Source organism: Trichechus manatus, unplaced genomic scaffold (assembly GCF_000243295.1).
Source record: "Trichechus manatus latirostris isolate Lorelei unplaced genomic scaffold, TriManLat1.0 scaffold00010, whole genome shotgun sequence".
Taxonomy (NCBI): Eukaryota; Metazoa; Chordata; class Mammalia; order Sirenia; family Trichechidae; genus Trichechus; species Trichechus manatus.
In genome coordinates this window covers 13007389-13033284 of record NW_004443946.1, presented here as the reverse complement: position 1 = coordinate 13033284, position 25896 = coordinate 13007389, and the positions used below count along the sequence as shown (strand labels likewise).

The window sequence follows — 25896 nt, the reverse complement described above, 5'->3', positions numbered from 1 at the left end:
AAGAAAATATAAGGTATTACCTGGAAATATTCCTCTATGTGATTTAATGGCAGAGGACAAGGAATGGACCATTTTTTAATTATTACCTATAAAAATAAACAAAGTCGGCACTCAAATTATTTCTTAAAAAATTTATGAAAAGAGATTGATTTCAAATAGATCAGCTTTATTTCAAATAAATCTAACACCATACCAAATAAGATGTTAATAGAAGATCCTTTGCTCATATGATTTCCCCCAGTTTATATTTAAACAGAGCAAGTTAGATTGGGATCATCATTCAATAGAATAAAATATAGTCACGCATGGGGGTGGAGGGTGCTGCACATCTGTCCAGTGGAGATCTCCCCAGTAAACACTAAGAGTACTCTCATATCAACTTTTAAAACTCTAATAGCATCAAGCCATTAAAAAAAAAAAAATTCAATTCAAAATGAGAACACAATGTTTTCAGTGACAGTAGGACAAAAATATGGTTATTTGTAGACCTGGCATCAGTAGCATTTAGAAAAATATTAATAGCAGTTCTGGAAAAGGCCACAGGCAGAAATAAGTAGAGACCTTATGCAAAGGGAGCTCAGAGGTTTCTGATTAATAAGTGCTGCCCCACCCCCTCTCCCACCCTCAGTTCTTCAGATTTGTATTATTTTTGGTGACTATGGAGAAAGCTGGCTAAGAATAAGGGCATATAGCTAGGGAATCCCAGCTGGTAAAAATAAATTTAAAAAAAAAAAAAAAACATTAAAAGAAATCCAGAGGGATGTTGTTTCCCAGAAATAATCAATGAAAATGTTTCAAGATTTTACTCTTAATTGTGGCCATCCTGTTCCTAGACCTATAGATGTGGTTGTGTCAACACTACCATTTTTGCCGTTGTTTCAGGGCACATAATTACTCTGTAAATGTTTGCTCCAGGCTGAAACCCAGCGTACAAAGGGGAAAAGGAAAATAAAGAAAGAATTTGCCCTTTGCAGGAGAACAGTAAGTAAAACACTATTCCAATTCCTATTTAGTATTTGTCTAATTTTGAATTTTAACTAATGCAATAAAAAATGTTACAGTGACAAAGCAAATTTAAGGGAAATATATACTTTTAGGATTAAATTAATGAGTGAACTAAAGATTACTCTTAATTAAAATCCTCACCAAGGGGGGAGAAAAAGAGTTATAAGGATAAACTGGGTAAGTTGCTTTGACATTTCCAGGTACATTTTTAATATGAAATACATTTAAATGACCAACTTAACAAAAGGAAAGAAAAAAAAAAATCCAAGCAATAATCTCACAATCTTTTTTCTGACGGGTTTTCAAAATATGAATGAGAATAGGGTGAAGAAGCTAGAGAAGTAAAGTTGTTACTGGTTTCTCTCTTCAGCCCTGCTCCATATTTAGTTCCTCTTTTTTTCCCTTACTAGCTGAGCTGGGAGAGTCCCTGGGTGGTGCAAACAGTTAATGTGCTTGGCTGGTAACCACAAGGTTAGAAGTTAAAGTCTACCCAGGGACGACATGGAAGAAAGGTCTGGCAATTCACTTCTGAAAAATCTACCATTGAAATCCCTATGGAGCACAGTTCCACTCTGACACACATGGGTCACCAAGAGTTGCAATTAACTCAGTGGCAACTGGTTTTGGCTTTAGCAGAGGTGGTGATAGCAATAACCGTTTATCAGGCACTTCCTATGTACCGGGAGTCCCTGAATGGCTGTTGCTGTTGTTGTTGGTTGTTGTTGAGTTGATTCTAACTCATGGTGGCCCCATGTGTGCACAGTAGAACTGCTTCATAGGGTTTTCAAGGCTGTGACCTTTTGGAAGCAGATCGCCAGGCCTGCCTTCTGAGGTGTCTCTGGGTGCGTTCAAACTGCCAACCTTTCAGTTAGTAGCTGTGTGCTTAACATGTTTGACTGCTAACTGAAAGGCTGGTGGTTTGAATCCACCTAGAGATGCCCTGGGAGACAGGCCTGGCGATCTATTTCCAAAAAATCAGCCACTGAAAACCCTACGGAGCACAGTTCTATCTGGAAAAGGCCGTGGGCAGAAATAAGTAGAGACCTTATGCAAAAGGGGAGCTCACGGATTTCTGATGTATAAGTGCTGCCCTCACTCCTCAGTTCTTCAGATTTGGTTGGTTTTACGTATTTGAAAATTTAACACTTACAGATTCTAAGGTAAGTATGCCAACTAAAAACAGCATTAAAGTATACAGGGTGCTCTTCATTGTCCCACTGTAGGCCAAATTTAAATTGTGCTCACAGGTAAAATAATCTGAGCAGATGGTTTGTAAAGCATTATAATAAATGCAGAACACAGGTATTATTTCCACATGACTGCTTCAGTAGAAATCTGCACTGAATAAAAAGTATCTGTCAATGACGGAAATGAATACAGTGCAGACTACAGCAGACATATCATATTCATACATTCATTTGACCTGCTTCAAAACTCTTGGCTATGAAAATGAAACTACTTCTACCTATGCAACATTTGGATTGGCAATTATCTGTGAGGGAAAAATTTAGTATTTTACTTATATTGGTACTCTTTTATATGCATATGTTCATTTGCATATGTAGGGCACACCTAATGATTATAATGAAAATATTTACTAGGTTTCCCTGTTTAACATGAAGCCTAGGAAGTGTATACTCAATTCACTTATTTTTAAGATACAAGTCAGACAATTTTGGAGGAGCACAATGATTTTAATGTTGATAAATTCAACAAAGTATTACAGTAAATACAAACACTGCTAAGTTTTTTTTTTTTTAGCTTTAAGGGCATTAAAGTATGTTTATGTACACTGAAACCAGGGTCACTTCCACATAATATTTAAATAATCTAAAGTTGTTTATCCCTGTATCTCAGAAGATAGTATAGCCTAAATTAAATGCATCCTAGATTGTTTTGACAGCACTAAAATCTGGCACTATAATATGGCTTAACTACTGATGTATTGTTTTGCTCTTACATATGGCAGTTTTCTTTAATTCATTTCTCAATAACAAGGGACAGTTTAACCAAGCTTGTGAAAAGGCCATTTGGTTATGTATCTTCTTGGTAAGTTTAAAACGTTTAATCCTACTTAAGGTTTGACACTTAAATATTGACTGTGGAATAAAATGCTATGCAAAGAGAAACAGGATTTTTTTCAAAATTTCACACAAAGGTACTGTCTTTAGGATGTTACAATCTGTTTTAGAAGAATTAAAAGGAAATCTGAAATTCAAATTCCCTTTTACATTTCAATTGTTTTGTAAACATAAAAATAAGTTAAATTTATTATCTGATATTTTTCTTATGTTGTAATAAAAATGAGCTAGTTAAAAATGAGAAAAATATATTCTATATGTGAGAAAAGTAACTCTTTGCATTAGTCTTTTTTATGAGAGCTTATCTATGCTGAATAAACCAGACCAGCCAGGAGAACTCGGGTGCCCCAGTTCTTACTAGTTCCCCTCAATGGCTAAGTCCCAGAAGCTCTGGTTTCATTAACGGAACAGTTTCAAAATTAAGATGACAAGTATCAAATTAGGTTTATAGATTAGAACCAGCTTGATTCTGATGCCTGAACACACACACACAAAGACACAATATTGTAAAGAAACAAATTTATACACATACCTACACAAAAATTATACTCTAGAGTTTTAACAGATTTTGGTTTGCTCTCCTCTCTAGAGATGATGAATTTGAAATGCTACTCTTTCTAAGCCTTTTCAAAATAGATAAAATGAAGGAAAATAATTTTGTGAAGCAAAAGTACTTTTAATAACACATTGAAATAACATAGGATACCCTTCCCAACACAAAACAGAGTCAAGAGGAAAAAAAAAAAAAAAGACATTTATACAATGAGCCCAATTTTAGTGACATAAGCAATGCACTGTACTTTAAACTTACCACAAGAGCAAAGAACACCATAAAGAAAAATGATAAACTACTTGTGTAGCCAAGGAAGCCTGTAAAATAACAGTAAAATAAAAAGCAAATTTATAAGGAAAGTGATCTTAATGTACAGCTAAAGCTATACATCTTGAGCATGTTTTCTATTACAGTGCTTTGTATCTGGGGCTTAGGGCTCAGAATAACAACATTCCAACTATCTGTCACAGATCATTTATGTAGCTCTGTAGAGCAGAATTGGAACTGGCTTACCACTAATGGTACCCTGTAAGAAAAGGCTGCTCTTTAATGTTCCGCTGTAAAGATTTTATTTTAGTGGGGCAGACAAAATACTACTGCAAACCAAGTAATAGGTTAACTAGGCAGGACTGAAGGCTGAACAACTTAAAATAAGGCCAAGTTTAACATTATTCACAACCACTACCCTTCTGCTAGAAATGTGGTACTATGAAATTTAAAAGTCCCTTAGTATTTTCTTTCTTTTAAACAAATCATGTCTTCTTTTTAAAAGACTTACCTATTTTGGGAAGAAGTGCAAGAGGGAACACAATGGCAATGCAAATAATTATCAGTAGTGTTTGTCCATCAAGATACCAAGACCTATAAGAAAAAAAAAAAGTTCTATTTTAGTCACAGTACTCCAGAGGTTGTGCTTGTGCACACACACACACACGTACATATGTCCAAGTTATAGTCATTACAAATACCCACTAGGAAGAGCCTACTTCATTTTGTTAAAATATGTTCTTGTGAGATCCTATTATTCTTATTAATAAAATTTAAGAAATGTACAAAAACAATGAGATGTCATTTTTTAGTTACCAAATTACCAAATATTTAAAAATTAGATAATAGGTAATGTTGGTGAGCTGTGATGAGGTGTGGGAGTATAAATTGTGTAAATTACCTTTCTGGAAAGCAATTTGGCAATAGATATTAAGAGTCTTCAAATATTTATAATCTTTAACACTTATAAAAGATGAATAGAAATAAGGAAACAATTAGCAATAAGAACAAAGATTTTTATAAAAAGATGCTTATTAAGAACATTTAAGTTAATGAAAATTGGAAACAATCTAAACGTATAAGACCATGACAATTTTAAAATAAATTATGAAACAATCATTATAAAGAACGTTTTATAGGTATAATAATATAATGAACAGATATATAGGATGATTTCACTTTTGAAGAAAAATATATATGCATTGAAAATTGAAAAGACCACAACATATTGACAGTTGTCATGTCTAGGTGGTACAACGATGCATAGTTTTTCTTCTTTATAGTTTTCTGTATTTTTCCAAATTTTCAGGAATGAGCATGAATTACCAAGAAAAAAAAAGTATTAAATTTTTCATATAAAGTCATTTGAATATTGAATGAAAAAGGCAGGTTAAAAGTGTGATACTGTTTTTAATAATTTAAAAAAACTGGATGTACAAAGAAAAAAAATCAGAAAGACACACTCAAAATTCTAAAAGTAGATATTTCTATGTGATAGCAATATGAATGTTTTTAATTTTCATTTTGTTTGTATACACACGGTTTTAATTTTTTAATACGAAATACATATGTATACATGTGTAGAAATTTTTAAAAGTTAATTCCTCAGACTTTAATAGACTTGTATGCAAAGGATAAACAATTCATGAAAGAATAAATAGAACTAGTAAATACACATTGAAAAAAATCCAATCTCTAGTGCTAACTGAACAAACAAAAAAAATGAGGCCATTTTCATTTATTAAACTAGTAAAAATTACTTAAAAAATAATATTCAAGGATGTGACATAATGGGTCCCTCATACCTTGCTAGTGATCTTGTCAATTAATACTATCTTCTGGGAACACTTTCATAATATATAGCAACAGCAATAAAAATGTGTGGTAATCTACTCTAAAAAAAATATAAAATATAAAAAATGCTATGCACATAAAGCTGCTGAATACGACATTATAACATTTAAAAGCTGGGGGAAACTATATATATATCCAACAATAACAGGATACTCAGTGGAATGTTATACAGATTTTTATAAAGATAATCCAGTAAAATGGAAAATGCTAATGATACAAACATAAAATATATTATTAATTATGTTAAAAAAAAAGTCTGGGAAAAACTCAAAGGAAATAACAAAATGATAACAGTGATTAGGTTAGAATAGTATTATGTGTAATTTTTATTTTCTCTTTTAAATTTTCTGTAATGGAGTTGTAATATTTTTATACTGAAACATATACATATATATAGACATGCACAATAGTAACAAAGTAAAATTCATGTTAAAATTGAAGTTCAGAGCATTAAAGACCAATAGGGATTACTTTTTTTTTTTTAAGTTAGTGAGAGAACATTTATTATAGGAGTGATTTTGAACCTGCACAAATTTTTAAATCAGTTACAAACTTTTGGACTTTGATTTGGTAACCAATTACTTATACATTCCTTACACAGTACTGAAATAGACTGTTTCAGTGATCCCAGCTAACTGTGATATTTGTCTAAAAAGATACAGCTTCATAAGCAAATGGTAAAGGAATTTGCTACAAATGTTAAAGCATCATCTTAAACAATGGGAACTTACTTTCTTAATTTTAATGGACAACTGCTAAACAGGTGAACAGAACTAGTCAGGCTGAGAAAGAGTGGATGCCATGAACTATATCCATTCAGAATTCTTAGATCCTTGGTTTCACCTCACAAATGGGTCACTAGGATTCTAGAGACTATGTTTTCAAATCATTTGGCAGATGTTCTCAAAATCCTGTTTGCAATAATGCATCCTCTTTCACTTTCCACAGGTACCCAAAGACTCCCGCTGCCATATTAAATTAAGAAAAGGTTTTCCTCTATAAGGTTTCAACCCCTGGCTTCTAACATGGATTTAATGATTCACTGTATGTCTTTTATACCCTTGCTTATGAGGAAGTCCTCTCCAACGTATCTTCAGTCATTACTATTGGGTGTTGACAACTTCCTCCTTTTCTTTAACAGAATAAGAGAAGGAACGGCATCAAAAATAGCACCATGATCGTATTTTTCCCTTCTCCACCCTAATTCACACCCTTAAGAAATGTATGTGCTGGAAACGAAAACCTATGCACAAGAATTTCTAGCTCGAATGGACCTGAAGCTGTGCTCCATGCATTTGCACGTGCCCTTCCAATTCTGGTATGTAGGCGGTCCTAAGAGAGTACACATATTAAAAAAATAAAATGATACTCAACATACTAATCTTCTAGTCACTCTTGAATCAGAATCAAAATGGGAGCTTCAAAATATTCCTCACTGAGGAACAGCTGGCAACTAAATTTCTGAAGCTGGCAAAAAGCCCAGGGCTCTATGCCTGTAATCTCCTTCCCTCTGGGACCCAATATCAGACCCAGACAGTTGCAGTGCCAGGAGAAAAAAAAAGCCCAAAGGAGCACCAAAGCAGATTCCATCTGTTAGTTCTGCTGTTCCTGCTGTCATGAAGGTTGAGTTGCGCAAAAGGGAGCATGCTAATAACCCCTAGGCCCAAAGACTCTTTTACCTTGTATAAGAATAAAGCACCACTTTTTGAAATCCTGAATAGTTACTTTATACTATTTCAGACAACCATTCATGTCTGTTGAAGCCACATGACTGCCCAAAGCACTAACTGGGTCTGAAGATGACTTTACCTCCTTCCAGCAGTAACTCAGAATCACACAGTCATGGAATGTTAGAGCTGGAAGGGATCGTAAAGCTTCGAGATCATCTGGTTCAACAGCTTTGTTTTACATGTCTGTAAAATCAGCAAAAGGATGATGATGATCTTAGTGATAGTAGCAGTGGAGATACTCTCTACTCTTGAATAGTCACTCATTTCAGTTTATGGTATTTTTCAGACACTGCCTCAATCATTTCAAGATGGTACTTTATACTCTCTTCACAGTATTGAACATTAAATTCCTAGTATAAAAGAACTTTATTGTAAAATATAACTTCTCTATCCCTGGCTTGGCTACTGGTTATTATCCTTATTAATTTATGTTAATAAAGCCAATTATAAATACAGTGCTTTTCTTTACCATTCATAACAATAAAGGTAATACAGTAATGCACAGTAAAGTTAGTTTAGATATTATGTGCATGTCACATCCAACTGAATTGTGTTTGACAATGGATAATTTCCAAAGAACAGAAATGATTAAACGTATGAAATAAAATCCCAGCCTGAGAAATACAAATCAGTAAAAATAAATCTCAAAAAGCATATGTTAAGTAAATTTTTTATAAATCAAGGTTTTAGAAGGATGTGCTAACTGTAAATTTTTTCCTAAGGGAGAGGAGGGGAGAATAATTATCCAACAGAACTCCTGTTTTCCTACTGATCTAAATATACATTCTCTTTAAGCTAAAACAATTATAGTAAAAAGCTTTGTGCTTCCTAGAAAACTTGTTTGATCTGTGGATTTAATCCTATATGATAAAAATGTTCCAAGTATGAAATATAAAGTAGAAATCCTTAGCTGTATTGCAAATGCTTTGGCATGCAGATGTTTTTTTCCATATTTTAATGAAAACCAGATTTATTTGTGAGTTGCTTTAATTTCATTCTCAAATGGAATGGGACAAGAGTATCATATGTTCTGAATTATGATCTTACTCACATCCCATATCAATTATGTAACTCAAATGCAAGACAACTTAATTGTGTCAATCATATTCCCGACAAGATCATTAAATGTTAACAGAGAGCTTCCAAATTTTAACAGCCATAGATTTTAAAGTTATTCTATGAAAAGTATAGATACATCATAAAAGTTCTGTATAAGTATTATAGCCTCTGGTTTCTAATAGTAAGTTCTGAAATTACAATATTATGAACACAAAGTTTCTTCTTGATAACATCTTTACGAAGGTTCACATTTCTCAAAGGCACATCAAATGTCACAGATAACCCAGAAAATAAGCACACCTGAAAGATCCTAACTGCAATTTATTGTAAATCAAACCTTAAAATGAGAGCATATCAATATCATTTTGATCTCATAGAAGAAATACTGCTATGTAATTCTATCTAGAAGATAAACTGCCCTATTTAGATAGTTAAGTTGCTTGCCATCATATTTATTTCTTAATTATTTTATAGCATTAAGCTTTAAAAACTGGTAATTTATCTGCATTTTAACGAATTAATATAATTAGTCATCTATTAATGTTTTTCAAAACTTTGAAATCCAAACTAGGAAATATACATTACATTTAAAATAAGATGAGGTTGTTAAAAAGATGTGCAATTTTAAAACAACATAACGGATAATGCGAACTGGTTATGGTATTTTGTAATATATAGTTTAAAACATTCATTCCTGACATGCAAAAATAACAATTTTAATCAAATTTCTACTAATATGAGTAGACAGAAGTTAACTTTTGTTTTTAAGACAAACTAGAAAAAAGAAAAAAAAAACACCCAGTGATGTAAATGGTGATTGATTTAAAATGAAGCTATTGTAGGAGTATCATTTTAAAAGAAGACGACTTAGGTTTAAACATCAGTTCTGTCAAATAACTACCACTTTAATTATTTCTAAAATTTCAGTGTATTTATATCCCACCTCTTTCCACAAGGACATATTACATAAAAAATGTAAACAGAAACCACCAAATTCAGGACAAAGAGAAAGAAAAACAAATGTGACAACTATTTTGATGACATAGTTTATGTGATGCATTTAAATTTTGTTCTAAGCTCCCTAGCAGTCAGAGCAAAAACAGAAACAGCACTTTTAGTATACTTTTATTCCTGGAATTTCTTAATTCTCTACATTTACCTTGTGCTATCAGCTTACAAAAGCATGTGTATGTACATCTTATTTGATCATCTCAACTTTGTTAAGAAGACAATATTGGAACTCCCATTATCCCAGGTGAAGAAGTCTAAGTCTCAAAGTTATAAAGCTAATAGACATTAAGTGAATTTTCTGAGATCACCGAATATGAAATGGATAGAATACAAATCGTAACTCTTAGTCTAGCATTCTTTATTCTACCTCATGTTGCCTTGAGTTTCTCAGGAGAAATACATCTTTTCTTAGCCTTAAATTATAGAAGAATTTCTCACATAGAATTTTTTTAGTAATACAGGTTGTCCTCAATATTTTTACAGCAGACAAAAAAGTGATTTTCACATAGCTATTTCTTGTAACAATCATTTATAAAACTAAGCGTAAAATTAAAACAAAGCTGTAGATAAAACAGTAGTTGTTGAGTATCAAGTTTGGTAATGAATGTGGAAACCTTGTAGACTGTAAAGCACTATACAAAGGGACAATTTCTTCTTCTGATGAAAAATCACTAAGGACTTATGTCTATTGTCTTTCAACCACAGTCTCTTGCTGGTAGTTATTCAAATCTAAAGTACACCATAATTTCCTTACAAATATGTATCTGTAGTTGCCTAAGTAGAATTCTTCAATGGAAGCTAAGTTGTAAAAGCCAAAAACTAAATTTTGAAAACTTGGCCTACATTCTAGAACAAGTTCAGTTATTGGAGCAAAATAACTAAATATTTAAACCTAAAAGTCTGTCTGATTTTCTGTTGTGGTTTAAAAACTATGTGAAACGATAACTTGATGGTACTTAAAAGCATTTATTCCGTCTTCTCAAGTTCATTTTTCTCAAAATTTCTTGTTCTATGTAGTGAAAGAAAATGCCTAATTAATTTGTTTCTTTTTGTTTTCCCCTATAAAGTGATGAATCAATAGCCTTTGGGGCCCAGTATTATTAAAATAAGGAAAGACAAACGAGATATTTAATAAGGTTTAGCATTGTTTATGATTTTAAAAACCAGAAATGAAACAATTAAGTTCCTGCAAATAATTTATTCTTTATCATGCTTTATAATAAGAATCTCACACTAGTATGGTTTTAACTGCCACATTTTTTTTTCCTGTGATTTGTTGAGAAGTGAGAACAGTTATCTACTCCCCTCCTTTAAGACCTTTATTGTACTTTCAGCCTTTCCCCATCCCCAAACTTCCATATCCCTAGAAACTTCTCCTTTACTCTTCTCCAAGACCTATCTTATACCCCTATTATCCTATCTTGGTACCTTCCCCACCTCCCCGCAGAGTACAAGGACTACAGCTGGTGTTTCTGATCATTCACAAAACAGTACTTTGTACATAATGAGTAATCACTAAATGCCTGCTGGATGTTTCCTTCTCTATTAGTATTAGTTTCCTTCTCCTGATTTGTAAGTTTCTTGAGGGCAGGGACTACATTTGTTTTACTTCTTACTAGAGCTCAATAAATATTTATTGAATTAATAAACGAACAGACACAGTGCAAAATATTGTTTCTTACCCACTGTAGTCTCCAGCTAAAAATTCTGAAATAGCAGCAGGAAGCTCTGTTTTAATAATTAGAAGATAAGATGACATAGCTGCAAAAAGAATAAAAAGAGGCCCGATTAGAACTCTATACTTTACCATGTAAAGAATAATCTATCCAGGAACACAGATGTCCATTAGGGCTATAACAACATGTGGAAAATTAACTCATACTTCGTAGAGAAGAATAATTGGTAAGTTCATTAACAATTGTGTTTACATTGCCAAGTCCAAAGCAAACTATTTAGGAAAGAGAAAGGGTCTTGATTTTAGTCCATTTATAAATGAAATTTGATTTGAAGTTTTGCAAAAACTCTCTTGTGTTATCACCTCTGTCCAAGGCACTAGAAATTAGTTTAGCAACAATTGACATAGAAGTTTAATAAGTATAGCGAATAACTTTGATTATTTGTTCTTTCTTACTAGAGACAGACCTCCCCTAGAAGTCTTGCTCCCTCTTGCTCCCTTTCTCTTCCTCTCTTTGCTACTCCCACACATTATGAACACTATTGTAAGACAAAAACAGAATCTATAATGACTTACATTTAAAATCATCCTCTAAAACAGATTAGAGAAGATTCAACAGAAACAATTAAGTACATTAAAGAGTTAAAACTTCTAGCTTTTATTCTATTTTATTAAAGGGTTCATCTGTATTATGCAATCAGGATCTGAATCTTGCATTACTTCCCACATTGTATCAACAGGATCCAAAAAATAACTAGCTTTCACAGCATTTTGATAATGATCCTATTTCTGATGTAGCTATGAAAAAAACATTCTATCAACCTTCTGTCATATAGTAGGAAATATTTTAATATGATTACAGAATACAGAGACCATTTATATGTAAACACTTGAGTTTAAACTTACTGCATAAGTATATAAAAATTCAGATGATTTGGAGTCAGAACTTCAGTTTAACAGAGTAAGAGTCTCTCTACCGTCCGAGAGATTGTGTTGAAACAGAAAAGAAAAGCCAACATGAAAATGTTCATGAAGAATAAACAGTGTTCTCTGTGTGTACATTAATTTTATTACTTATTCATATTTCAGGAAACATTATATTTTCTCCTTGGACCTACAAATTAAGAACACAAATGAATGCCAAGTCTGAACGGCAAAAATCTGGGGAAAAACTGATTAAAAGCCTCCAATAGTTTAAAAAGAACCAACATATTTGAAAGTAGCTAAACTTCTCCATGATTACAGTGCTGTTGTGACTACTTAACACTGGCGAAAAAAGGATATTCACCACAGTTCTTATCCACTTCCAAAGAGGATTCTTAAAATGGACACTTATATTTTAGGAAAAGTTAAAGCTTGTACAAAAGAGAAACAAGTAACAGGTTTCTGGATTTTAGACAATTAAATATATTTCCAAAGTTTAAAATGCTTTAAGATACTTAATTTTATGTGTTTAAAAACATAATTTCACAAATAGCAAACCAACACCTTATTATGTGATTTTATTTCAAAAAAGTTTAAAAATACTGGCTATACAAATAATATCATAAAGTATACCACTGAAATAGTATTAGGAGTCAAGGGGAAGGATTAGAGTTTACAAGTAAATCTGTATGAAGATAGACAATACCCACCCCCCCAACATACACACGGTTTTTTTAGTAAATAAAATGTACCTGTGGCAAAGTACAACACAGAACAGTTAAGTAGATAATCATGTCTCTGAAATGAAAATATATATATATTTTTCAGTTTATGACTATGTAATTTCTCCCTCCCCAGTAAAAGTATAGCTATTGACTAAAACCCACTGAGACACTTCTACAAACTCTCTTTTAGTGAAGGAACATTACAACTGATTATATGTGAAAAGGTGTTCTATATTGCTCATATCCTCATAAGGAAAAATGTTATCAATTTATCACAGAACAGAAGGAATATTTAGCTTAACCTCCTCCACTCAAGGATTCGAAGTCTTTGTAACACTTTATCTGTTCCAAAGAACCATACACACATGGTGTGACGATGAGAATCACGAATTCAATTTTCTGAAACTGGCCTAGAGCTACTTAAATATATCTTGTGAGGAAAAAAAAAGACTAAAGTACCTTGAAAACAAGGAATGCAGACTTCCTACACAATGAAATTTATTATCTGCCCACCAGTCTTTCTTGTTTGGATTAATCCAACACCACATGCATTTCTAAAGTTGCAGACATTTATCTCTTTCAGTAATTTTCTATTATTTCTTTCGGATCTTTAGTTGTAAAAAGCATCAATGAATATGAGATCATATTTCTTTCTAATATACAATCTGTCACTCTTCCCAGAATTTCTATTAGCCCCTGGCTAATCATTTGTTCACTTTTATCCTCTGTTGTAGCCTTACTCTTTGGTTTTCAAATGGGAGTCCTGTTTCACTAGATTCCAATCTACAGAATCATGTATACTGAAAGAAGTATGTACTCACCAAACATATGTTTTTCTCTCTCTCTCAAAAAAAAAAACCTCAGCATACAAGATACAAATATAATAAAACATGCAAAATATTGCTTCCTTTTTAGAGAATGCTAGTTTATGTTTTAAGAGCTACAAAAACACAGAGCCCATTTTAGGGGAAAAAACCATTAAATAAGTAAAACAAAGGAAGAAACTATCCTATTCACCATCTTAAATTATTTTTCTTAACCATAAGTGAATTTTTGTGCAAGGACTGCTGCCTTAACATATTACATAAACAGAAAGGAAACAAAAAAGATCACCAAATATACATTGCTAGGAAACAAGCCTTAATTAGATTCACATAAAAAGAAAAATTGGCTCAATAAAATAACTGGAAAAGTTTTAAAGATATAACATCAGTAGGAAAGCTCATATTGCCATTGTTTTTAACCAAAATGTTCACTAGACCAAATAGCTACCTGCCACACCTTTTGTCTCTTGTCTGCTGTTAATGGCATAAGGAAGTGTTTAAAAACTAATTTTAGAGACAGGTCATAAGCCAGAATTTGTAAATGATTTTTGCTGACATTAAAACATAGCATAGACTCCTAATACAAGACGTACCATGTTGTACTCTAAATTAATAGCTATAACAGGGTCATCCGTAAGAGCCATGGTTATAGTTAAGTGGTTCTGGCTTCCACGTCACGAAAGCCAGTGTTAGTGTTAGAAGATATACCTTGATGACAGGTATTCAATCATCACAAATCATTTAGTTTCATCACACTAACTAAATAGGTATTTTTTTCTCCTTCACTTTAAATATAACTAATATCAAAACCAAATCAAACCCACTGCTGTTGAGTTGATTCTGACTCATAGCAACCCTACAGGGCAGAGTAGAGAGTAGAACTGCCCCAGAGGGTCTCCAAGGAGTGGCTGGTGGATTTGCACTGCCAACCTTTTGGTTAGCAGCTGAGCTCTAAACCACTGCACCACCAGGGCTCCAAACATAACTAATAGAACTCATTTACTAGAAACTACCCTAGGAAGGGAATAAAAAATCTGTCAACATAATCAAAATACAAAATTTGAAAGTACTCTTAAAAGATCACATGGAGAAACAGCTGTCATATGAGAAATGATTAAAATAGGGTAAAATTTGATTAGGTAATAGCAAGCAGTAAGGTATTAATATTGGTTGTTCCTAATCATAAGGACAAACACATGAGTTGGGAGCACGCGCATTGAGGGGAGAGATGTTAAAAGCAGAGAAAAAGGGAAAGGGCTCTGTGGGAGCAGAACTGTAAGAACAGCTAACATTTTTGTTTTTTGGACACTTACTATATGCTTGGCAGTATTCTGAGTGATTTACAAGTATTTCCTTGCTTAATTCACAACAAAACTGAGTGGCAGATATCATTGTTATTTACTTTAGAGATTAAGAAATGGAGGCAAAAAGAAATAACTTGCCCAAGACTACACAGCTAGTGGTGATGAAAACAGCCAGTCTGGCTTGAGAAACTTGTACCATTAGCTATTACGCTATGGTAAATTTTTAGGAGCAAAGTGAAGAATAAATCAACCAACGGAAAGAAAAATAAGAAAAGTCAACCCAAAGGACCACTCCCAGAATTATTATATTCTCTTTTTTCATCAGCCTTTAAACAACAAACTGTTTCTGAACACCGAGTTTAACAGCTGGGTTGCAAGAGATTAAAGAATTTCTATAACACAGAATGTTAGTTAGAAGCTTTAAAAACACTAATAATTCGGGGAGACAAAGGTTAGCGTTGCATCGTCTCTCTCTGTCTCTCCTCGCGAGCTACTTTCGCTCAATAAAGCTTTGTTCGTGCAGAAAAAAGAGAAAACTAATGATTTTCATTTCACCTTGAGATGTATTTTTATTTGTATTCCATTTCAGTTTTGTAGCTGGTTTGGTGAAGTGATTAGTCCAAGATTCCTCAGAGGAGCTGAGGACTTTCACACAGAACCACACAGAACTACAACTAGCGCTATGATTCTACTACATCTACCTCTATGATTATAGTTCTGAAGAGAATGTTTCCTATTCGTACATCTCTAAGATATTAACACTATGCTGATATCTAAAAAATAAAAACAAAAACCAATCTCTCTTCCCACAAACCATGTACTCTTATGAACTACTTTTTCCCCAGCACTCTGAAAATGCTTCCTAATTTGTCATTAAACAAGCATATAACCTTAATTGAAAAAAAAAAAAAGACAAAGTCCTAATTAGAAGTTGGGCCTAAGAAATCATAAGTTTACAAAGATAATTATCCTTTTTGTTAAACACTTAAAATACATGTATGAAGACAGGATTACTTAAACAGCTATTTTAAAAACAGTATTAGGTTTTCAGCACTTAGGGAAGTTCAACAACTTCTTAAAGGATTAGTCGGCAGACAGCCCTAAACAAACAGATGTTCTATGGGAGGAAATATAAGTTTGCCTTTCACTCTAAGAGAACTTCAATTTTATTTAAACATGCTTTTAGTCATGGGTAGCAACCTGTTTATTCAATTCAATGTGTCTTATTAACCTGCTATTCCTACTAAACTGTCCAAATGCCACTAATTCTATCCCCACTCAAAACAGTACGCACATAATCTTTTTTTTAAAAAAAATTTTTTTTTTAGGCCATGAAAACAATGTGATTTCCCTAATGCATCCACAAATTATAACCAAAATATATGAGGGAAAATGTTCCTCCATAGCTCTAGGAAAATATGTATGTTTTATCATTTATCAAAATCTTAAAATTGAGTAAAAAGTCTAAGTGACTATATAGAGTTCTGAAAATTCTACAATTAAACTTCAATAAAAATTATTACTAAGAAATATATTATTTTAAAAATCTTTTTAAAATGATGTTACCAGTAAATTTTGCCAAAAGAAGTACTTGAGAAAAAGTCCCTCCTTCGAAGCTTCCTGTACGCCTTCTATTCCAAAGCAGCGCTTGCATAAGGTTCAAAAAAGCTGCAGTTTGGTTACAGATGAACTGACCAGCAGGTGGCGTGATAATAGCACACCTAATACTAGTTTCCCATGAAAACACAAACTAGTACACCAGAAAGACTTGGCACTTCACTACCCTACCAAAAAAAGAGAAGGAAAAAAGTAACCCAATAGTTCCGAACGTATTTAATATTAAATCATGAATTTGAAAAATACTGAGAATATGAGATTTTTATAGTGCCCAATTGCAAATGATCTTATTTATACCTTTCTGTTTATGAGATTTAGAAACTGTGCTACCTAAGTACACAAAAGGATTGTTGGGTTTCTCTTTTAAATTTACATTCCTAAACTGAGGTGTTAATCAAGGCTGCTAGAGAAAGGTTTGTGGGATTTGTACCAGACTGGATGGAAGTCTATGTCATTCTAACAATTTCAGATTTCATTAAGACTTTTCATGTTTAGGGTTCTCCTTTCACAATATGTTGTTGTTGTTAGTTGCCACTGAGTCGGCTGCGACTAATGGTGACCATATGTATAACAGAACGAAATGCTGCCTGGTCCTACGCCGTCTTCATGATCATTGGTATGTTTGAGTCCATTGTTGTGGCTATTGTGTTAATTCATCTCATTGAGGGTTTCCCTCATTTTCGTTGACTCTCTGCTTTACCAAACATGATGTTCTTTTCTAGAAATTGATCTTTCCTGATGACTTGTCCAAAGTAAGCAAGCCAAAGTCTTGCCATCTTTGATTCTTATAATATGTAGCAGTGATTAAATCTTTAATCTCCTTTAAAGAACTGAAGCTTTAAAGAACCAAGGAAAGAATATGCTATCTACAGTTGTCCTTCATATGTTATAACAGCAAAATAAGAGTTTTACATACTCCTAAGAGCCACTCACCTTTACACATTTTGGGCTGGGCAAGATATGAAACCAGAAATGTATCAATTGATGTCACTTTTATTATGTTTTTGTAAGAGTTAATAAGACTTTGTCTGGTCTGACTAAGCTGATGATTTGGGGTTTATCTTTAGATTTCTAGTGATATTTTAGCCTCTCGAGTGGTCTATCACAGGAGTTCAAATGAATGTGAAACTAATTTCTTCGTTTTTAAGGAAAAGAATCACATAATGCAACACAGAGGAACTCTCTGTGGAAACCACTTATACTTATTTTCTACTACAATCTTTAGTCCCTTTACTAGTAGCCCACCAAATTCAAACTCTCTAAGCCAGAATTCTCTTGCCTGTAATAGGCATTAAATATTAAGACTTCCAGATGCCTCTTTTTTGACTTTCTGTCCCAGCAACAATGACTCTCAGTAAATGTCACTCCAGCTCCTGATTAAATGAGCAGCTGGGAGCTATCTCTGACTCTGATCTATTTCAGGCCCCTAGTTCACTAGTGTTGGGAGGAGATTGGGAATTGCTTTCAAGTAACATTTTACTACATGGCTGTCCACTTTCAAAGGAAAAGGTCTCCATAACCTTACAACAAGAACTCTAAATTTAGTGAATCAAAGAGATTTTTCCAATCAATTTGTTAAACCACACTAGTGTCCTGTGACTAATACCTGTTGCCTGATTGATCTTGGGGAAAAAAAATTTTCTGTGAAGTTCTGACAGCAGAGTCTTTCCTGGAGAAACTATATGCTCACTCATATGGTCTTCTCTTCCTCGTCAAACAGTCAACTTTCCTTTTCCTCCCTAAAGGAACATCAAGTCAGGTCACTGGGTTTTCTCTCTCTCCCCTTCTCTCTTTCCTTCCTACAATAAATGTTACTTACTGAATGCCTACTATGTGCTAGGCACTAGGGACATACATGAATGAGCAAATTACTTCGATTTATGGGATATGGAGGTGTAGGGAATAAACTGGGTCTTCGTTGAAAGACCCATGGAACAAATATTGACCAACAAATATTGATCATTTTGCTTTTAAAGTCCTCTCTGTCTTCCATAAATTTACCAGGGGAGCTGAAGCTCAAGAAAATTGAGAAACAGTTAAAAGTTACAAAGAATAAAAAAGTTAGGAAACATTAATCTAAGACATGATTACATAACCTAAAAACATTAGAGTTCAAAAATATATCAGTATACTTTATTATAACCTATTTTACATAAATAATATCTAACTCTCCCTAATATTTTCAATGTTTTAATTTTTATATACAGGTAGTCCTCAACTTATGATGGGGTTCCATTCTGACATCATCATCATAAATCGCTTCTGACATACTCGCATATCTTTTTTTTTAGTTTTCATTATTATTGCCTTTTATTACTAGTATCTTTATAAATTCAATCTTTATCTGTTTTAGAGGTTAGAAACATTACATATAAACTTACAGATATATTTTAATACGTGACAGACTACAAAGCAACCCATTGCAGTCATGTTGATTACAACTCACAACGACCTTATAGGATAGAGTAGAACTGTCCCATAGGGTTTCCAAGAGCAGCTGGTGGATTCAAACTGCTGACTTTTTCGTTAGCAGCCGAGCTCTTAAACTGCACCACCAGGGCTCCTTTTAATACATACGTACATAAAACAAACAAGCAAACAAACAAAACACATGTCCATAAAAAAATGGACGACGGCATTTTGTCAATTGCGGTAATAACTCCACTTACAGAAGATTCTGAATCATCTGGAGTATCCCTGGGAATGGGGGTGGCATTTCTAGCCAGAAAATTAGATGACAGTTGTCTGTGTGGTCCTTTTACACACTGCAGCATTGTACGTAGTACATATTACTAACCATAAGATGCACACGCACAAAAAAAGACGGTCATAAGTACTGTTCGTTGTAACTCGAATACGTTGTAAGTCGGGGACTACCTGTAATTCTAAACTTCAAATCATTCTATGAGCTTCCAAATTTCTTCCTATCATTTATATAGCATACGAAATTATTTCTTTGAGGTAAAATCTCAGGTTTTAAGCAAAATTTGTTAAATTGTCTCACTCATTCAACAAATATTATTTATTGAGCTCCTCTAACAGAAACTCAGTCAAGTTAGGAAAACATAAATGACAACACATAGTTCTGTAACCAAGAAATTTTACAAATCCTCAACATTTAATTTTTTTAATAACTTTCCAACATTTACAATATCATAGCAGAAAGAATAAAGGTTTTAGAATTAGACAGAGCAAGGTTTGAGTCTGGGCTTTATCATGAGATAAAGGTTACTTATTCCTCTGAGCTCTTCTCTGTAAAATGGGGATATCGTCTACTTTGAAGAGTTGTGAAGGCTAAATAAGTTATTTTTAAAGTATCTACTGGAATGCTTGACCTAAGTAGTATCTGTTATTTTTCAGTTCTAAACTACCACTGCAAAAACTTAGACCATTTATACTAATAATGAACAATCTATCTTTCAAAAAATGCTATCTGAACTACAATTTATGCAAATCGGCACTTAAGAAATGTAAAAATTCAATCTGATACTATACTTCATACAATCTTGTAAACATCCAACATATGGGCAGTCCCAGGGTTACAAATGAGATTCGTTCCTGAGTGTGTCTTTAAGAATTTGTGGGTAAGTCGGAAAGGTGCACAGTTCTTATTTAGCCTTACTTTAGTGCAAAAAAGGAGCCCTAGTGATGCAGTGGTTAAAGCACTCAGCTGCTAACCGGAAGTTTGGCAGTTCAAACCCACCAGATGCACCACGGGAGGAAAATGTGGCAGTCTGCTTCCGTAAAGATGTACAGCCTTGGAAACCCTGTGGGGCAGTTCTACTCTGTCCTATAGGGTTGCTATGAGTTGGAATCAATTCGATGGCAGTGGGTTTAGTTTGGTTTCTTGTTTAGTGCAAGAAGAGGCTCAAAGCCTTTTCAATTATTCAAAAGCTGCACATGCAGCCAGTGAAGGTGATTGTGATGAAGAATTTGTTGCAAGTAGGGGTTAGATCCATCATTTCAAAGTGAGGGCAAATTTACAAAACATTAAAGTGTAAGTACGAGTTGTCCATAAATTTGATGTTCTTAATCTGGAGGCTGCCTATATTCCCTATTAATAAAGAAGAAGTCAAAATCCATTTTTAAGAAGTAATATTTAAAAAGTCTTTAGCACGGCATAGTAAACTAAAAAAACCCAAACCCACTGCCATCAAGTCGATTCTGACTCATAGTGACTCCATAGGGTTTCCAAGGCTGTAAATCTCTATGGAAGCAGACTGCCACATCTTTCTCCTACAGAGCCTCTGGTGGTTTCGAACTGCTGATCTTTTGGTTAGCAGTCAATTGCTTTAACCACTGCACCACCAGGGATCCTTACAGCGTATTAAAGACAGTTCCAAATAAGTATGCTGTTTCTTCTCAAGCATACATGGTTTGCCAGCAATAACTCTTTAGGAGTTCCAGAGACATAATTTATATCAAGAAACTACTTCTTAAGGCTGGAGTTCTAGACTTGATCTCAGAGGCTAAGAAGCTATCTTAAAGGGAGTCCCAAGAACTGAGGTGTACACTCCTTTTCCTAGTGACGAAGAACAGCATATACAAAGGTTTTTAGGGTAATCGTTGCTGATTTGTTAAAGATACCTACGGAAGAGTCAGATCATCTTCTTAACCAAGTATAACCCTTCCATTTAACTTTCCAGTACTAAAAATATTTTAATCTCCCGAAAGAATATGCTTTCCAAAGTGCTAAGTTAGAATTTCTGAGTAAGAAGTGATGCTAAGCTCCCTGCTTCCCACCCTACCCCCAGCCATTTTACAAAGAGCAAACTGAAGCCAAGAGAGTGAGGGATTTCCCCAAGACACATGGCTACCCAATGGCAGAGACTGGACTAGATAGAATTCAGGGTTCCTGACTTTCAACCCAGTGCTCTGGGTTGCTGTACTCACAACAGCAAACTTCCAATTCTATTATAATGAAGGAATAATTTATGCACATCTGTCCAAAACAAAAGAAAAAAATCTCTGAAAATATACATTCAGTTTTTATTCAGGGGGCCCTCAGTAAATAAACTTTTAACTAATGTGAAGAAAATTATAAGGGCACTATTCTGAAAACTAAATTAGTAATACCAACTTCTCTGAATTTGAGGGACATTTAAAATTGTTGGGAATGCTTCTAGATCACTTTTTTTTTTAAAGTTCTAAAACAAGCAAGCAAGCACATCAACAAACTTAGAGTTCAGAGGGAGTGATGCTTTATCCACCACAAAATGCAGAAATCCCTTCTATACATAACATTCTGACAAGTGGCCAATCAGCTGTTTGACTGCTTCCAGGGATAACGAACATGTCCAATGTAGTATGAGCCATCCACATATCACATAATTTGATTGCAAAGGTATTTCTTATGAGGAACCCAAACCAGCTTCACTGAAAATTTCTACCCGTTAGAACCAGTTCTGTCCTATGGGACAATACTGAATTAGTCTAGCTTCTTTTTCAGTATTTCATGTTCATTTTTCAAATATTTGAAGCCAATGATCAATCTACTACTCTTTTCTCGTCTTGATAAATAAATCTAGAATATTAAAAAGTACTTGGAAATAGCACATACAAATCATATTCAACTCTATTCAGTCCAACAGAGGTTTATCAAGTCCCAGGTATTGTGCTAGGTATCGGGAATATAAACAGAAATGGGACATAATCCTTGTCCTGGAGGAGTATACAATATAGTGGGGGAGAGAAGCATATACAGAGGTAATGTCAATCTAATAACAGCAAGTACTAAAATAGAGTTATGCCCAATATCAGTTATATACAAGATTAGAGCACAAGGAAGGGATCGAGCTGAAAAATATAGAGAATGCAACAGTGGGTACTGTGACAAGGTCACAAATTTGGACCTAAATTCCTGGATTGAAAATTCTACATAAAATACTAAACAATTGTTCAACCTAATCTAGGCAAAATGCAATAGTTCTTACTACTCATATGGAGAAGATGATGAGGGTTTGAAAATATTAAAATATACATTCATGTTCCAAATCATTACCAGTGCACAGTTATGCAATACACATTTGCTAAAATAATTAATTCCAAAGCATATCTTAAAGTCAAGGACACTGTACAGATTTATAAAGAAAGAGACTGGTTTTCCTCACTTCCAGTGTACAGTGCAAAGTGTATGTGTTGGAAGGAAATTATTTGGTATGGTATCCAAAAAAGCATTCATCTCATTCAATAACATTTTTTTTCTATGAAAATTCAAAGACTTAAAACACAGAAGTTCAAGAATTCCAAAACAATGGCAAACACAATTCTTTGACAGAATGTTGATTTTTTCCTTGATCAACAAACCCATTAAGATGGTTCAACAATACTTAACAAGGTGTAATAGCTCAGATCTCTTGAGTATCAGAGTTAAACTTTATTAAAACTGTCATCTTTAAACAATTTTGAAGATTAAAATTTCCTCCGACTATACAGTCTTGTGTAAGATCCAAGGTGCATGTCAACGTTCTCTGTGTTTTCTTTTAACCTAATAATATTTACTTAGCCCTCCGGTCAATGATAAAAGAAAATTAAGACCTTGTTCAGCACTATGTAACTTCTTTACAACATTATATAAACACGACACCAAATTTTAGAATTAAATCTTTAATACATTTAGTAAGTTACGGTCCATAATTAGGAGCCCTGGTGGCACAGTGGTTAAGAGCTTGGTTGCTAACCAAAAGGTTGGCAGTTTGAACCCACCAGCTGCTCCTTGGATACCCTATGGGGCAGTTCTACTCTGTCCAGTAGGGTCACTATGGGTTGGAATCGACTCGACGGCAACAGGTTTGGTTTACGGGTCCATAGTTAACACAGTTTTAGTTCTACATGGTTCTCAATATTAGGATCAATTCTAGGATCAGATTTTAATGGGAACAAGACAAAAGATATATGTGAGAATGCTTCTTATTTATCTCAGATTTGTTTATTTTTAAAACCATTTGATCATTATTAACTTCTGGCTTGTAAGAGGACATTGATTGTCCATACCTGATTGCTCACAGTCCATGTAACACCACTCCCTCTAAAGCAGCATTTGCCATTGGGGGTAGAGGGAACAAAAATAGAGGTGAAATGTTTTAGAGTCACCTAGAGAGCTTTTCTAAACTGTACCCCATCACTATCACAAACACAGAAAGCCAATGCTTTAGAAGTGTGTTGAAGATCTAGTAACAAGACTGGAGTATTACCTGAAATCAAGGGTTTAGCTAGAACTTAATTTAGAAGCTATTGTCACAAGGGCTGTTAAAAAGATTCAAAAAAGAGTAATGAGGCCAATAAACAGGGCTTCCGATGATACCTATGTTTACAGCGGGTAATGTTTCCAGCTTAGACCTGTAGTAAGATAAACCAAAAGGAAGAAATCATCTCTATCACATCTATGCATATGCAGTACACTTTCCATTGCTTACCTCCAATATTCTGAATTATTATCGTGCCTGCCACCACCATCTATAAAAGAACAAATATATTCAGAAGACAAAAGAAGAAATAATATAAAAGGATCAGTATTTTATTAAAGTCCAAGAACTATTACTAAAAAACAGATGTAGAAGTCATGAATGAGGAGAAATTGGAAAGAACAAATTTTGCCAGCCATAATACGTAAAATTAATAATCATCACATAAAAAGTCTTTCTTCAATAGTTCCACTGTTGCTATAAAGAACATGTTTTAAAGTTTTCTTAGCAGTCATTTTTAAATATTTAAGTGTTAAAAGCTAGTAATGGGTAGATTACCGAAGTACCAAAAAAAAAAAAAAAAAAATGAAATCGAATCTATCTGGTCTCATTCTCCCGTTCTTGCTGGTTTTACCATACTTCTTTTATAAGTGTACTGAGATAGTTTGGGGTGTGTTGTACCAATACTGCATTACATAAAAGGAAATGATATGGTCTTCCGAGTATATCAGCTTAGCATACACCAAGTCTTTGAGCATCCCTGCCCCAGGGATTAATAAAACCTACAGCAGAAAACTCTAGAACCCAAACATTCTCAGATCCAGAAAATAGATGCAAAATGGTTTAAACTCAGAAATGTGAAGTAGGCTGAGTATAATAAAAAAGGAGGTAGTAAGGACTGTAGTATATTGAAGAACTCTTTCCCCTTCAAGAGGGCAGCTTCTACTCAGCTCTGACCAGTTAATGGCATGTAAGAATGCAGATTCAGTATAGCCAGATCTTCTGATTTTTCAAGGTAAGTCAAAGACTGAATTCTTTCAAAATCTCATGACCAGTTAAAAATAAAAAAAAAGATTTGAGCCAAACAAAATATGCCTGAGGCCTAATTTCTACGTGAAGGCTTTCTAGCTAGTGATCTTCGATTGATGAGATTCCTAGGAAACTCAAGGTAGTCCTTTGTTCATTCTCGTAATCAGAGGTACTCAAAGGAAATGGTTAAACATGCTGCTTCCACTTAGGCTTTTCTATCACTCAACTCTTTGCTGATCTGAACTGCACAATGTACATTTGGAGCTGACTAGCTCTCAAGGATCATTCAGGCCTCTGAGGACTGAATGGTAACAGATCATCCTTCAGGCCCATCTCTACTGAGAATTTCATCAGTAGTAGCACTTGCCTATCTTGGAAACAATCTAAGTTATTTGGACCTAGAGGTCTTGAGGTCTGAAAATCTGGCAAGGAGTCTTTGGAGATGTGGTGACGGACACTACTATTTTCCAGGAAGAACTCTGAATGTAAACCCTCTTAAAAGTTAGTTCCAGTATGTCACGGTTATTTGTGAAAACACCGTTTTGAACTTTTGTATACTTCCTTTCATATGCAATAGATATCTTCTATCAGTAATAAATGAAATTTGGATTTCTATTAATATATTGCAAAAAGCAATAATATCAGCTTAGTGATAATTATCTCTCCAGTATTTGACCGAATTTAAGCATTTAAGATCTAGAAAGTCAGGATATTGATTGACTGATTAATCTATCAACCTATCTGTGTCTTCAGTGCCTAGCATAGTGCATGACACAAAGCATTTGCTTGATAAATATTTGTTTGGTGAGTAAATAAATAAATGTATGGACTTTTAAATATCTTCCGTAAGAACTACAAAACACTTCAAAAATATCTCTTTGATTCTCAGAACAATGTTATCAATATCATATATCGTATCCATATAATATTTGGAAAAAAGAAAATAGAAGTTTCAATCCAATGTGGAAGTGAGGAGGAAATACAAAACAAGCAAGCAAGCAACAAACAACAACAAACTCCTGATTCAGAGTTTGCTCTGTCTAGTGTACCTGCC

General features: G+C 33.8%; 1 protein-coding gene across 3 annotated transcripts in view; it reads right to left on the bottom strand.

The window, feature by feature from the left end:
• The window catches only part of SLC38A6 (solute carrier family 38 member 6), a 65423-nt gene that overhangs the window by 15166 nt on the left and 24361 nt on the right, over positions 1-25896 (bottom strand). For all 3 annotated transcript variants that reach the window (XM_004370925.2, XM_023726260.1, XM_023726259.1), the window contains exons 5-9: positions 24045-24084; positions 11243-11321; positions 4418-4500; positions 3898-3956; positions 21-86 (exon numbers count right to left, since the gene is read on the bottom strand). In XM_004370925.2, coding sequence (XP_004370982.1) covers positions 21-86; positions 3898-3956; positions 4418-4500; positions 11243-11321; positions 24045-24084 — 327 coding nt within the window. The remainder of the gene's footprint in view (positions 1-20; positions 87-3897; positions 3957-4417; positions 4501-11242; positions 11322-24044; positions 24085-25896) is intronic.